This window comes from Psittacula echo (assembly GCF_963264785.1).
Source record: "Psittacula echo genome assembly, chromosome: 4".
Taxonomy (NCBI): Eukaryota; Metazoa; Chordata; class Aves; order Psittaciformes; family Psittacidae; genus Psittacula; species Psittacula echo.
The window spans coordinates 26,757,078-26,772,606 of record NC_137738.1 but is presented as its reverse complement, the minus strand read 5'-3'; the positions used below and the strand labels follow the sequence as shown (position 1 = coordinate 26,772,606).

At 34.0% G+C, this 15,529-nt stretch overlaps 1 protein-coding gene across 1 annotated transcript in view; it reads left to right on the top strand.

The window, feature by feature from the left end:
- The window catches only part of FMN2 (formin 2), a gene marked incomplete at both ends in the record, with an annotated part of 160,041 nt that overhangs the window by 93,494 nt on the left and 51,018 nt on the right, over positions 1-15,529 (top strand). The window contains 5 exons of the mRNA XM_080615867.1: positions 6,671-6,762; positions 6,915-7,044; positions 7,971-8,117; positions 9,881-9,940; positions 10,137-10,257. Coding sequence (XP_080471993.1) covers positions 6,671-6,762; positions 6,915-7,044; positions 7,971-8,117; positions 9,881-9,940; positions 10,137-10,257 — 550 coding nt within the window. The remainder of the gene's footprint in view (positions 1-6,670; positions 6,763-6,914; positions 7,045-7,970; positions 8,118-9,880; positions 9,941-10,136; positions 10,258-15,529) is intronic.

The following is a 15,529-nucleotide window of genomic DNA, read 5'->3' as shown; positions in this document are numbered from 1 at the left end:
TATTTTCAAGTGACTTTATTTTCCCCAAAGGACTGAAAGCATTCAAGTTGTATTAGTTGTGTTTTGTATAAGTAACAAAATCAACTTCTAAATAACTAAACAGAAATTGGTTTTGCTCCTTTTTTTATTCTTCTTTGGTGGGCAGTCTTTGGTCAATAAGTATCAGACCTTGCGTTTTGGGTCTTTGGCTTCACTTTGTACTTCACTAACATAACAGTGCTGTTCAATACAAAAAATGGTTTTAATGACAGCAATCATGCCATTTGTGAAACTGTAGGGTTTTTTTATTTTTTATTTTATTTTTATTTTTATTTCAAGGATTCCTGCAAAATAATTTTAACTCTTCAAAAGGAAAAGGATTTTTTAAGTTAATTAAATGAAAAGCAGTACAAAGTGCCAGAGGCTTCATAAATGTCTGGTACTAATCATTAGAGAGTGTTTGACCACTAGGTATGCAAAATCAGGGATTCAGAATATACTCAGGCACGTTCTAAAACTTTACAATGCCAGTCACGCAAAATTCAAAAAAGCGAATCTCAGAAGCACATTTCTGCCTTCAGCTGCAGCCAGCAAGCATTATTCCCTTTTCCGAGCACATTATCTGTATACATGGAATTCTGACTAAGCCTATCTGTAAAGAGCAAGAGACCTTCTATATACCCTTCAAAGAACCTGAAAATATGAAATGTAAATCTGTGAGCCACAGAATGGCATTGGAGGCTAAAGTACGCGATTGTACTAGATTTTTTATTTCCTTCATGTTATAGTTTTGATATTATGTTAATTATTTCACTATTTTTCAGATTTGGGGGTTAAGAATCTAGGGGTTTTTATAGCCTACATAGGAATGTTTTGTTGATTTACAAAATAGAAATTTTGTAAATAATCCACCTTGGGACCTCAAAAGAGAGGTAGTATGCTCTAGTCCACTTTATAGAAAAAACAAAATCCTAAAGAAAATGAAAAACAAAACTCTAACAAGAGCTAAGAAGCACTTCAGATCTTATCTCATCACTGAAGAAGTAACTTTCTCAACACTGCTTGGAAAATAGTGGTCAAATGGGAAACCTGTTCTAACTACCCCAAAATTTTTACGTTTCAAGCACTTCTTATCCTTAACCCACTGCATTTCTGCTTTGGCCTGGGTTATTTTTATTTTACATTATCTTTAATCTTCTCCCTTACATCTACATCCCATTCCATACATTCTTTAGCATGTAAAAAATTTAACTAAGTTTACATATTACATATGTGTGATTGTGAGAGATTGTGTTGTGGGAAGTACAGAATAAATATTGCCCTCATGATCAGTTTTTGCATGCTTCTCTCTTTTTTATTGCATAAGCCCTCCTATGTGGCCTAATAAGATAATTTTCAAATGCTTTCTTAAAGTCATCTCTCATATACTTCAGAGTTCTAGTATGATGGGTTACCTGCAAATTTGCAGTTTGCTGAAATAACCAAATGCCGTTGTCTACCTTTCATCATTACCTTCAGCAATTACCAAAAATGTCTGGGAAATATTATCCTGATTGAGGAAAATGTTATATGTTAATCTCAGGCAAGACTCAAAATAATTGAATGACTGTAATATGCTTCTTTGCTTTGAATAGAAGACAGATCAGGCCAACCTTCTAACTATATTTGCCTGGGTAGAAGACAGAAGAAAACCAAACAAACACAACCAAAAACCAAAGAAAGAACAAAAAACCACACCCAGTTTATTTTGGGAGAGCTTCACAAGGGGACCTGAATTTTAATTCTGGATCCTCTATTTGATCAAGCTGTGTCTTGAAAGAAGCATTCTTTAAAATTTCATTTAATTTTCTGTTTTTACTACCAGTCTTTGATCAAAACACATCAGACTTTGCATTTGCTTTCCTTAGTAGTTTCACTAATTATAACAACGTTCAAATAAAAAAAAAGTAAGCAATGTGTGGGTACCAGAAAGGCTAACATCTTTGACTCCTTCCTTATTTCTCATCCTCATCTTGTAGTGTAAGTAGGGAACTTTGCCTCATTCAGCTACTTTGTAGTCATAACTTAAATTTTTATTTATTGGATTGGGATTTTTTGTCTGCATATTTAAATATTGCTGTACTATTTGTCAGTCTTTATATTTGATCTCTACAGAACATATGGGAGCATTTGTTTTACAGTCTTCCCTCAGAATGTAATCATTTTTTCTGATTGCATATGTCTGGCATGGTGCTTTTCCTTCTTAAATGTGAATGAAATTTGGGCAGTCTCCAAACCTAAACACACCCTAATTTCAAAAGCCACATTCCTGAGGGCTCAATTCCTGTTTACTGAGGAATTAAAGTCTTGTTAAACCACAAAGTGACTGTATACATCTTAGTGACTTTTTATAAATGAAAGAACCCACATCCCACCAAAGACTTGAGCCCTCAACAATTTATTTAATAGTATTAAGTGATATTACATCAAATGAGAAGGGCTTTGTTACTACAGCACTGTATAGTACAGTCACATAATTCTTACACATGGTTGTATAGTATGCTTTATAAGAAGTTGTTTAAGCATGTGTTGATAATGAGCTATGTATTAAGATCTAGCCAATTTTAATAGGAGAATCTTAATAAGTAGGACTAAATGTGAAACAGTTAATTTAATATGCTTTTACAAATTCCCTAATAGCAATGCTTTCAAGTGGCAGCTAAAAGTAGAGAGGGAAAAGGCAGATAAAATTCAGCAGAGTTGTCAATTTGCTGTATGTGGTTAGGCCATATTGGTTGTGATGAGAAATGTACTTATTTGCAAATAAGTGAATGTTTTGAAAACAGGCATCCTCTTAGCAGCTGAGGTTGTAGTTGAAGTATCACTGCGTGAAACAAGATAAGCCTGCTCCTGCTTACGTCTTCACTGTATTGTGCTTATAAAAAATTGATTAAAATTTTTATCAAAGGATTATCTTTAATCTACTGATTTACCCTATTCAAATCTCTTTACATTACAAAATGCAACTTGTATACTTTCTTAATCTGATTCCTTGTAAATTGTCCTCCTTGTATCTATCTTTAAAATGCTTTCAAAAATCAATAAGTGCCATTTGCAAGAATGAAAGGCACCCAGAAGTCTGAAGCGCATACTTCTGCTCTGTCACTGAGATTCGAACCTTCTTCTCAATTATTTCTTGTGATTTCCTTTAATGGCAATTACAGTGCAATGTCTTATTGCTTTTATGTGAAGACTATAGATTGTACCTGACTTCAGATGCATGACCAAGCTTCAAAGCAGTATGATGGTTAATAACCTCTTTATCTCTGTTATATCTTAGTTTCAGTTACTTTTGACAATATTCTTCAACAATTCACTTAATGCTTTTGAAATACATAAGATTAACTTTGAAAATCAAATTGACTAAAAAAAATCCACCCCAAGAGTAAAAAAAACTGCACACATTTAAACTGATCCAAATCAGAGCTAAGGTTCTGTTGCCAGGAAAATAAAAAATAACCAGGAAATGTAAGATTTCACAAGGGCCATTTTTCAATGCAACTTTGGTAAGACCAAATATAGGGTAAGTTTATACTATGGCAAAAGTGGGAAGAGAGCCAAATGGAATCAGTGTATTTTTTTCAACAATTTCTATCAGATTTATGCTGCCTGATTTTAGTGATAGTTAATATAAAATTCTAGTGCATTATACTATTTTGTTCCATTTATGATGCTATATAGTAGCTAAAATTCAAGGAGATAAGTAGCAGTGACATCCAAAGAGGTGCTGATGTAATCAGATTAATGACTTATGAGAAGTATCTATTGAACATGTCTGTCAACACAAATGTGGATAGTTATATAAAATACTTTTTTAACTATACACCTGAAAATTAAGAATTAGATAAACATTAACTGTAGGGCTAACTGATAAAAATCCTGAGAAATTATCTTCAGTAATACCTGTGCAGAAGGCATGTCAGTCTTATTGCTTTTGTATTGCAATTTAATATAGACATAAATCAGAATTCTGGATACCTGAGCCAAAATTAGTGATTTGAAACTCAGGTTTCATTCTGAACTTGCACAATATACTTGGACCTCTTGATTTTGTTAAGAGTGTAAAACATACCTCTTGAATTTTACTCAGCCTGCCAATGAGTGGATCATGCTTGGTCCTTGTATCTTTGCCAGTTGTTATTTCTTTGCCTACACAATCTGAGAATAATGGCTTAAATAAGGAATAGTGACTCTGCCTAACCTTTACCCTTGGGATTTGATGGAGAAACATTAACAGCTTGAACATGCATGTATATAATTGCTGTGATAAGTGCTCTAATATTTCACCATATGTAGAAGGCCAGAAGAGAGAGTACTCTCACTATTTATCCTAAAGAATTTGCAAATAACTGTTTAGGTTTATGCTTCTTGCTAAAATAATTTCTCTTCTTTAACTATTACACAAAAATTTCAAGTGATTTTGTTTCTGTTTAACCGAAGAGACTATACTTTACAGATTGGCCAGAAAAAATAGAACATAATTTTAAAACTGTTGGTACAAGAACTTGTTTACTTTTTTTAAAAAAATTATTTACCGTTTACAAGAGTAAATTGAATAAAGGAGAAATTTCTGCCCTTAGTTAGATTTTTCCTAGTCCTCCCCCTGTGTCCAGATGTGTCTTAAAAAATAAAAATTGTACAATTTTCTGATCTTAGTATCTTGAAAATTTTCTTTTCATGATGGAATTATACAGGAAAAATTTACTACTGTAATTATATTAGTATGTCCTATGCCTGCCTTGACAGAACCTTTACATAAAAGCTAGCTTTGGAAGATGAATCTCCAAGTTTCTTTTCTCACACTGAAGTGATACTGGGGTAGGGAATTCAAGAAACTAGGTGTTATGGATGGGTCAGTACCAGTATACTAAAGTAAAAAACTAGTTTATGTCAACCTAGCCCTTGTTAACTGAGAAAGCCATGTGTGTATACACAAATAGATCAAGTAAGCATCAAGCAAGTCAAGGGAAGTGGTTGTTCTTCTCTTCTCAGCACTGGTGAGACCACATCTAGGGTGCTATGTCTAGTTCCGGCCTTCCCTGTGCAAGAGACATGGACTTAATTGAAATGGGTCTAGCACAGAGCAACCTGTCTAGCTGCCTCTGCTTGTGCCAGGGGTTTTGACTAGACCATCTCCAGAGGTTTCTTCAAACCTCAATTGTTCTATTAATTTGTGAAATGTGTAATACCATTAATAGAATTTCATACTGTCAAAAACAGAGCTTACTTCTGGGAGGAAAAAAAAAAAGGTTGTTTGCAAAATTTCCTATTAATAGATAAGATCAGACTACTTTAGAGAAGATGACCCTTGAAGAACATTCACAGAAATGCTGGCTAAGTATTAGGATGTGTACTATTCAAGACAGATGGCCTTGCAGTCATTTCCAGGCTTCTTGAAGTAATCAAATGAACTCTGAAGTGCTTTTGCTCTGAGTGGCTCTTTAATCTCTTCATCTTTCTGTTTCATGTCAGTGTTTTCTCCCTTTTCACATGGAAAGATGCTCAACAACCTCAGAAGGATTGTCCAAACCTGACTTTCTGCTTTCAGATTGCTGACGGAGCTGTGTCAGTATGATTTGAGATAGTTCCATGCCTCTTCTGCTAATCATGCGAAAGCATGCTAGAAAGAATGCAGATCCAGTCTATCTTTTGCTTTGCTATTATTTAAGGAGTTAAAATGGAATTTAACTAGTATAATTTAATGTTGTTTTCGAGTTCTGTAATGGAGTAAGTTAAAAAAATGCGTGTGATGTTTTATTAAAGGCGTAAAGGTAGATATATTTAATTCCTTTTTTCACTTTTGCACAGATTCATGTTTTGATTCTATTTTGAAAACCACTATGGATGTCAAAAGAAGGGTCAGAAGTAGAAATTTCCATTCCACTTTTATTCCGTCCCATGCTGTTCTGTTTTCCAGTACTGCAGTTGGAAAAAATAATTTCACTGTAGCATGGAGCACAGAAAGAAGTGAGGCTCTATTTCTTTTGATTGGAATACTGAAGAAAAGACCGCACAATGTGCCACAGGGTTCTCCAAGAAACTAGGCACTTTGCATGTAATTGTTTTGGCTTATTAAGGTAAAAATGAATATCACTGTACGCCCAATTAAGTATGCAATATTTCTTATGTATTATGGTATGCATGACAGTTCTATTATAAATCAACTTTGTTGTTGTTGTTCTATAGCATTTTCCAAATACCAAATAAAATTTAAATTGCAAACCTATTTTCATTTAGTTTAAAAAATGATATTACTTAAATATATATTTAAAGATCAGATTGCATTCAAATGTAACCCAACAGATTTGGAAAGAGAAATAAAAGTCAGGAGGAGAGTTCTTTGATCCAAAGACTTTATAAATAGCCAAAGAAATGGGATTGGGAATGAAGATTATTGTCTCAGTGCATGGTTGAATGAATAAATCTTTTGCAGATTACTAGTAGTCAATAATATTATTTGGACAATGTTCTGTTTTCCATCAGATGTATTTATACGTACAATCACTCTATGGACTTAGTTGTTTTACCATAAGCAGATGCTAAAGTAAAAGAAAAAATCCATGAGTGTGATTTGTTCTAAGGTCATCTTAATATGTTTTTTGACTAAGTTTTTAATTAATGTTTTTCAATTACTTTGTTTCCTTTATTCCAGAGAGCACAATCAGATGAATTAGAAAAAATAGAAAAGCATAGCAAGGCATCCAAGGAAAAAGAAAATGCCAAATCATTGGATAAGCCAGAACAGTAAGAACATACTTATGAAAAAACAGTTTTGCTCGCTTCAGAAAACTTTCCCTCCTAGAGTAAATTATCTAGAGGTGTTATAAAAGAAGAATAAAACCAAACCTGTACCTACTAGCAGTGACTCACACAATTTTCTTGAATCACCCCTACAGGTTCCTCTATGAACTCTCACTAATTCCGAACTTTTCTGAACGTGTATTTTGCATCCTGTTCCAGTCAACATTTTCAGAAAGCATTTGTTCAATCCGTCGCAAACTTGAATTGTTACAGAAACTGTGCGAGGTAGGTTGTGCTCTGTGAAAGCTAGAGATAAATTTCTGATATTTAGTCTCGTTCAGTTGTACTCATATTTCAAATGTTTTTGGTTTATTTACTCTAAGCACTCATTAAATCTGAAGGATAACAGAATAGAATGTTTAATGATTGTACCTCAACATCAAAGCGAATTTTAAGATTAGCTCTTGATACTGAACTATATCATGTTTTTGACATCAGTATATATTTATATCAATATAAAGCAAAATATTCCCTTTTTATAGTCACCATTTCACTCCTTTCCAGATGAATGTAAGTTCAGTCCACCTTGTATTTCCTCAGATTTTGGAAGTGTGCAACTTGATAATATCTCTGATATCTGAAATCAGTTAGAGAGAGCAATGTTCTCTCTAGCTAGATTACTGGAATTTTGTGGTCCTATGTAAAACAAATACATAGCTTTGAAATACAAGCTTCATCAGTATTTTAATAACTGAAAATTGTTTGAAATATTTGTTTTACCATTTAATAGATTTTTTTTTTTTTGTTTGATAGATTAAGTGCTTTAATTGTTCCTTGTGGTTTTTTTTATTAACTTCTTGCAAAATTCTCTTCTAAATTAAATATAGCATTCATGGTATCAGCATCAGTTAAGGAATTACTATTTTGTTTTTCTCAACAGCTCATCACTGCTAATATTGTATAGATTTCCTATTATTTTTAATAAGTATCCATTATGGAGAAAACATTCTCCAGTCACAACAAATTAAATATTTTTATTTATATTCATATAATTATATTTTTATATATAAATTATTCTACTACATGTGTCAGGAGGTTAATTCGCTTTATTTGAGCCTTTATATAAGTATTATTTCTAAATACATTGTCAGTAATGCTGTTAACTGTAAATATTATTAGAGTTTGAACAAAAAACTGTTTCTGTTTCGTAGACATTGAAAAATGGGTCAGGAGTTATGCAGGTCCTTGGTTTGGTTCTTGCCTTTGGAAATTACATGAATGGTGGAAACAGGACGCGAGGGCAGGCTGATGGCTTTGGACTAGATATCCTGCCAAAATTGAAAGATGTCAAGAGCAGTGTAAGTTGATTCTAGACTTGCTATAGGCCCAAGAATGTTAAATTGTCAGAAAATTTCTTTATCTCCATGTCTGAGTAAATGGTGTGAAATTTAGGAAGGTATGTCAGTTGAAACTTCTTTGTTATTGTACTTATCTGATCATACTTCTGGAGTTAGGTGTACTTCTTTAGAAACATGAAAATTCTATAGAAAACAAAAATATGCTAAATTATGTTTTCATTCCTAATCTAATATGTTTAACTTTTAATACTCTGCATATTTCTAACTTTTCCTGTATTCAGAAGCAATGCTATTATCTTTAGCCTTAAAATGCTTATTACGCATGTGAAAAGATTTGTAAAAGAAAAGTTAACTGTGATTGGATGGTGATTCAAACTGTTGAGGGTTGGGAGGGAGGGAAGTCACTCCTAAAAATTATTGAATAGGCATCCTTAACATTTGGGATAATCCAAAGTTCATCCTTTATATACGTCATGATTACAAAAAGTGCTTTTCACATTAGACCATGTAACCATCTGAGTAAAGAGTAATCACAGCAAGTACATGTTGCTTTAAGATTTGTCTGGTACAGTCATCTAAGTAAAGGAGAATGATAATTAGTTCTGTTTCTTGCTCAGTGCTAAACTGGAGCTTGTGTGTTACCAGCGCTTTTTTGGTTTTGATTATTCAGATTGGAGTTGTATTCAAATATCTGCTTATATTTACAAGGAAACAATAAACTTTAAGTCTCTATGGCTATGATGAAAGACTCATCTCTATGTGGACAGTGTCATGAGAAAGGTGTAGGAGCCAGTTTAAAGTCTCGAGAATTAATGCTGTAACCTCTCTAGTGAGTCATTTTCAAGGTCTGCTATTCTGAAAGTGGCAGAAAGAGAAGAGTTTGTTTCTCTGCTTGATCACTCACTAAATAAACATGCTGGGTTAGATAATGTAAGTGAACTTTTTTTATCCTGAATTTAGACTAATTCAGCCATTTGCCTTTAAAGGGGTGGAGGAAGTTAATTCCAGCCTTCTGGTTTCTTTGGAAAGCCAAGGAAGTTCTGAGGTTAATGAAGCCTAAGCATGATGTGTTTAGAGGAGCTTATTTTAGCTGAACCTTTTGATTGACTCTAAATATATCACCAGTTATGGAACTCTGCTCAGTAGAACATTTAGACACACTAAAATGGTTTGGTGACTTGGGTCTTTAGTATGTAATTTGTTGGAAATATTTTGACCCTATTATTAACCTTGCAATTGCAAAGTACATCTTCAGTTTATTTGCTTCTGATCAGTCAGGGAAGTCGTTACAAAACAATTGTTTGAAATTATTTGAAATGTAATTCTGTCAAAAATCCTCTTTAAATAGATTTTCTGCTGAAATTTCATTACAGAGCTTACATAGCAGGAACATGAGAAAGTTCCCCTGAAGACTCCCAAAATTCCCAAAATTTCATTAAAGAAAGATGACATTTTTAATTTAATTTTGCTTTGGTTATAGATTAATAAAAAGATCTGAATATTGTGAAAAAAGTTGCATGCATGAACTCAGAAACAATTTTTCATTTCCTCCTTGGGAAATTTCATAATGTAAGGGTTCATTTTACAATCAGATAAATTTCAAAAACAAGGATTGACTTACGGGAGTCTTGTAGCATATCTTTCTAATGACACTAAATATTTCACCTACTTGAATGATCGTTTCTGAATTTGTTTCATTTTGTTTGTGGGGTTTTTTTTTTAGTGAGTTTTTGTAACAGCAAACTTCATTCTCTCCTATACAGGACAACAGCAGAAGTCTTCTATCTTACATTGTCTCATACTATTTACGTAATTTTGATCAGGTGAGTGGGAATTAAGTTTGCTCAAGTTAAGTTAAAAAAATCAACTTACTAAATTCCTCCCTCTTCTGGCTTAGATGGCAAAATGTGAAAAAACACTCATTGTTTTCACTTATATATTTTAGAATAGAAAAAGCAATGAACACTGTGACTGTTTGTTTTTTGTTTGTTTTTTTTTTTTTTTTTTTTTCTTTGTCAGGATGCTGGAAAAGAACAGTGCGTTTTTCCTCTTCCAGACCCACAAGATCTCTTCCAGGCTTCACAAATGAAGTTTGAAGACTTTCAAAAAGATCTCCGCAAAATGAAGAAAGATTTGAAAGGTACTGAAACTAGATTAAGTACTAAACATATGTTAACAACATATCCCTGCTGTTATTATTTGTATAATTTTAAGAAACTGGATGACAGTGTAAAAATAGTTGTATATGTCTGAGATCTCATTACTATTTTATTTCTTTAATTTGTTTTTTGCATGACCATTTAAGCAATAATTCATTATTTTCAGCAGATAATCTGGAAGAGGTTATTAAAATAAGCATCATCAAACCAGTTAGGATAAATATTTTTTTTCAAAAACAAAAGAAAGAAAATTTTAAACAGAATTAAACAGTCTTTCACTATAAATTAAAGTGCTGGATGATGTCGATGACAAAAAGGTCCATATTCAGGTCCAAATACCATTTAGCAGATAACAGATATGCGATGTTGTTCAAGACAGTTGAAATCATAGAATCATAGAATAGTTAGGGTTGGAAAGGACCTGAAGATCATCTAGTTCCAACCCCCCTGCCATGGGCAGGGACACCCCACACTAAACCATGCCACCCAAGGCCTCATCCAACCTGGCCTTGAACACCGCCAAGGATGGAGCACTCACAACCTCCCTGGGCAACCCATTCCAGTGCCTCACCACCCTCACAGTAAAGAATTTCTTCCTTATATCCAATCTAAACTTCCCCTGTTTAAGTTTTAACCTGTTACCCCTTGTCCTGTCACTACAGTCCCTGGTGAATAGTCCATCCCCAGCATCCTTGTAGGCCCCTTTCAGATACTGGAAGGCTGCTATGAGGTCTCCACGCAGCCTTCTCTTCTCCAGGCTGAACAGACCCAACTTTCTCAGCCAATCTTCATACGGGAGGTGCTCCAGTCCCCTGATCATCCTCGTGACCTCCTCTGGACCTGTTCCAGCAGTTCCATGTCCTTTTTATGTTGAGGACACCAGAACTGCACACAGTGCTCCAAGTGAGGTCTCACGAGAGCAGAGTAGAGGGGCAAGATCATCTCCTTTGACCTGCTGGTCACGCTCCTCTGAAATAGCCTGTCTTTGTTAAAAAGTAATATGCAAAGAAAGTATTTTTTTCTCCTCCTTGTGGAATTATATTTTTAAATGAACTCAACAAGCTTAAGATAAGGTGTACTTGCTAGACTTCACTAAAGAACATGTGTCACATAATACATTTCTTCTTAACACTGGGAACGAAGCATTGGGTTTAAGTTAAGGTGGAGTAGTTTATACAAATAATAGCTAATATCATGATCTTTACTATTTTTGCTAAAAGTCTCTGCTAGACTGGCCAGTTATGTACCATTATGCTAAATCTTGGAGAGAAGGATTCAAGCCAAGGAATGAAAATATCTTTATATTTCTGTTGCCTAGCTGATTTTGAATGCCATGCTTCTAAAAACAAAGGAATGGCTTGGTAAAACATTAGTCCCTGAACACCTAGAACACAAGTTTCTCTCTTAAAACAAAAACATAACATAGCTACCGAATGTTCTTTCTTGCCTTTTCAAGCTTTCTGTTTGGATGTTTTAATTATTACCTCCAGAAGTTTAAAATAAATTTTAAAAGTTGTATCAAGGTCATTTTTGTGATACTAAGGAGTGAACTGCAGCACCGTTTATTTGCTGCCCCAAAAAATCTATGAGGCAAAAATCCTGAAATTCAGGTATGAAAACTTGTTTCAATACTTACATCTTTCAGATAATCTGAGGGCTGATGTCCAAGCTTGCACATAGAGAAGATGGTTAGGTCTGACTTGTTTTCTGGCACTTGTTTATGAACATCCATGGGTGCACAGATGTTTTTCTTTGCAAGTTCAACAAAAATGTTTTTATATTGATGAAAGGTTAAGCAGTTTTAGAAAAAGTTTGAAATTTTTGCACAGACATAAATCTTTTATGGAATAAATCCACACTGTGCAGTGATCAAAGCGGAGGTTCTGTAAAAATTGAAATTACACGCTTTGCTCTGCCATCAGGCTGCAGTTGAATTCTTTCTGTGCTTCCAATTCAGCATTTAGACTGGAGTCTCTTTTGTCAGTCTGTCCTGTAGTTAATGAAACTGAAGAATAACTGCAGACACCATCATTCTTTCCCTATTCCCTTTGTTACAAATTTTTGGAAGACAGTATCAGCTCCCTTCTGCATCCTCCTCTGGACATGAAGTGACAATTTCAATTCTAGTCTGTAATCTATTCATGACTTCTTATCATCCCTGAGTGATGCAAAAATGCTTTGTGTTGGTTCTCTTTTCCAAAGAAAAGTGTCACCATAAACTAAAAATATTTTGTGTTAAAAAATGTTGTGACTGCAAGAGCATTCACTAAAAATTCTGGATATTCCAATAAGCTAATTGTTGCAATGCTTTCTGTGAAATAGAATAGCAAAGTTTCATGACAGTCTTTCTTAAACAGAGTAAAAGTTTTAGCTGAATGGATAAATGACTTTAAAGTGGGTTTCCTCTGCATTTAGTTTAAGTACACTACTAGATTTGCTAATGAGCATCTGGAACCTTATGAGTTACTAGAGTTAGCAAGTGCCTCATTAAATGGCTGAGAAGCTGTAAGATGCTGAGCAAAGTCTAACAAAATCCTAAATATGATGCTCTCCTTTTGAAGTCAGTGAGACTAAATGATTATTGAGTATTCCTGGGAAATACTGACTTTAAAGCCATAGAAATAGCTGCCTATATATGCATTTCAGTATTATACTGAGATGCAGACTGTAACCTTGGACCTATTCTTATTAGCAATTAGAAGATTTCATGAGAGGATTTCACCATTTGAGGTGGGGTGGGTGTGTTTGCTTTGCTCTTTATCACAGAAAAACTGAAAATTGATGCAGGCAATACCACTAGTATAAGGGTATTCTGTCCATGTTGGTTTCAAATAACCTACAAAACATGTACAGTGAGATCATGCTCAGTACAATGGGGGAAGGGGGTATTGGTTCACCCAGGAACAAAAGCTTCTGAATATGCTTTATTTCTGTCTTAAAAAACTTTCCATGATCATTATTCAAAAGTAAACTTCTTCCTAGAAGAATTTTTATGGAAAATCATGGAAAAAAAGGCATTGAGAAAGGTTGTTATTATAAAACCCTCCCCAAGTTTTGTAACCATAACAATAGCAGTTAATTCCAGAAATGCTGTATTTTTCCATCTTAATATGTCAGTACCATATACAGAGACATGTAGATATAAATGATATTTATGGTTCTGTAAAATAATTCCGTTGTCATGCTCTTTCACAGTTCTGAGTTTGGGCTTATGTTTGTATTAAAGGAGTTGTTAAGCTGATTTCTTTTTTTTTTTTGAAAAAAGCACTCATGATGTTCAAATTTCTGTGCTTTTTTCCCTTTTGACTCAGGACTCTTGTCGGTTATTTATGAACTGTATTCCTTGCAGTTTGTACATGTTAGAAAATAAAATCTCTTCTAAGATTCCAGTTTAAAAGTGTAAGTCCAAAAGACTTTCAGAAAGTGTGCTGTGTGCCTATTCCAAGATTAATAAGACAGAAATTATCAATTTATTTTTTTTTTTTAATTAAAGACAGAAAAAATATCCCTGATATTATAGTGGAAGCTACCACTAGCCATGTAATATGGAACTTACAAATTGTTCAGTTTTGGTTTTAGTTTTTTTTCTAATAATATAAACCCCTTGGATAAAGTCTATATATTAGATTTACCCCTCTACCCTCTTCCAAGATAGAAGACCAAAGAACAGGTAGATCCTTTTACTAACAAACCAAGTGAGTTTGGCTCCATCTGTTGCTCCCAGATTTCACAGCTCTCCAGGATTCTTACTTTAGCCTTTTTGACTTCAGTGACATCTATTTTGTCAAGCAACTTGATCTGCTTTTGATCTCTCCTGGCTGTCAGCAACGTTCCTTGATGCAGTCATGTCAAGCAATGAGTTCGGTTCCTCTGTCATTCCGCAGAAGAAACTTTAGCACTTGCCACATGACTTAAATCAACTCGCCATGTAAAGAAATTGGGCATCCAGGGTCAGAAGAGCAGTGCGTGACTCTCACTGATTAGGACCTGTGTTGTATATCTATTATTATCAGTATATTTTTCTAGACACTTCAGAATGCTAAATGTGGGGCAGCAAAATGTGGAAAACATGTATTGAATCAAGTTTTAATGCTCTCTGCTCTGACACTCTCTGGAGGTACAACTGTGGTTTAGGAAAATATTGGATTTGTGGCCCATGTAGTCCTTCAAGACGTGTTTAGTTTAGGAAAGAACTAGGACACTGAAATGGCAGTGAGAGTTACAGTATTTATGAAGCACTATGGCAAGTTCAAAGTGTTTAGAAGCTGTCCTCTGGCTACACATTAACGTTTTAGCTTTACAATAGCAAGTTCATTCTTGCGAATCAAAAACTAATGCATCATTTGTCATTTATGGCAAAACTTTCAGTGAAGCTCAGCTAAGAGGGAATTAAAAACAATGTCAGGCAGAAAATAAATCCAACTAGTAGAATGTTGAAGAGATGAATGCCGTTTAATGCAAACTGTTATAAAATGAAGTTGAAATCAGTACTTGTTTATATGTTATAATGTTGTCATATTTGGTATCTTTGAAAACTAATTACAAGTGATGGTTATGATAACATTATTTTTGTCCTGATGCTTTCTTTTCCTGCTATGAGTGGTTGCAACTAATTGAAAAGCCTCAGTCAATAAAAAACTAGGTTGTGTGGCCCAGCGCATCTCTCTTGATTTGGAATAAATGTGACCAAGAATGTTTATAAAGTGTTAAGCATTTGCAGAGCACTCTGAATTTTAAAAAGTATGTTCCAAGAAAAGCCTCACAGTAATTTGGAAAAATATACATTTCCTATTTTTCTGTGCTTCTTAGAGTCACCTAAAATTATCCAGCCATCTTAGATCTGCTAGTTGTAGAGTTGATATGTGCTCTCTGGTTTAACACCTGCTGTGTGTCTTCTAAATACCTAAAGTTTGATGAACTTAAGTCCATCCTAAGAGGCTTCCCAAAAAACTAATATTTTTATAATGTGTTTCTATGTTGGTACTCCAAGTTGTTTCAAGAGAAGAAGGCAGGGAGCTGGAAGGGAGAGAACTGAGATAGAGGAAAAAATATATTTTTGGAGAGTTTCTATTCATTATTTCATAAAAAACTTTCTGTTTTAAGATACTTTGAAATGTCTGTGTTTATTATTCTCTGTTAATAGTTTTTATATAAATGGGAGTGAAGGCTTTTCATAATTAAGAAATAGATATTTTATTTTTCTTATATGATCCAGAGATCCGTATTTTGATGAAGATATGCCTTCAGTCTTTT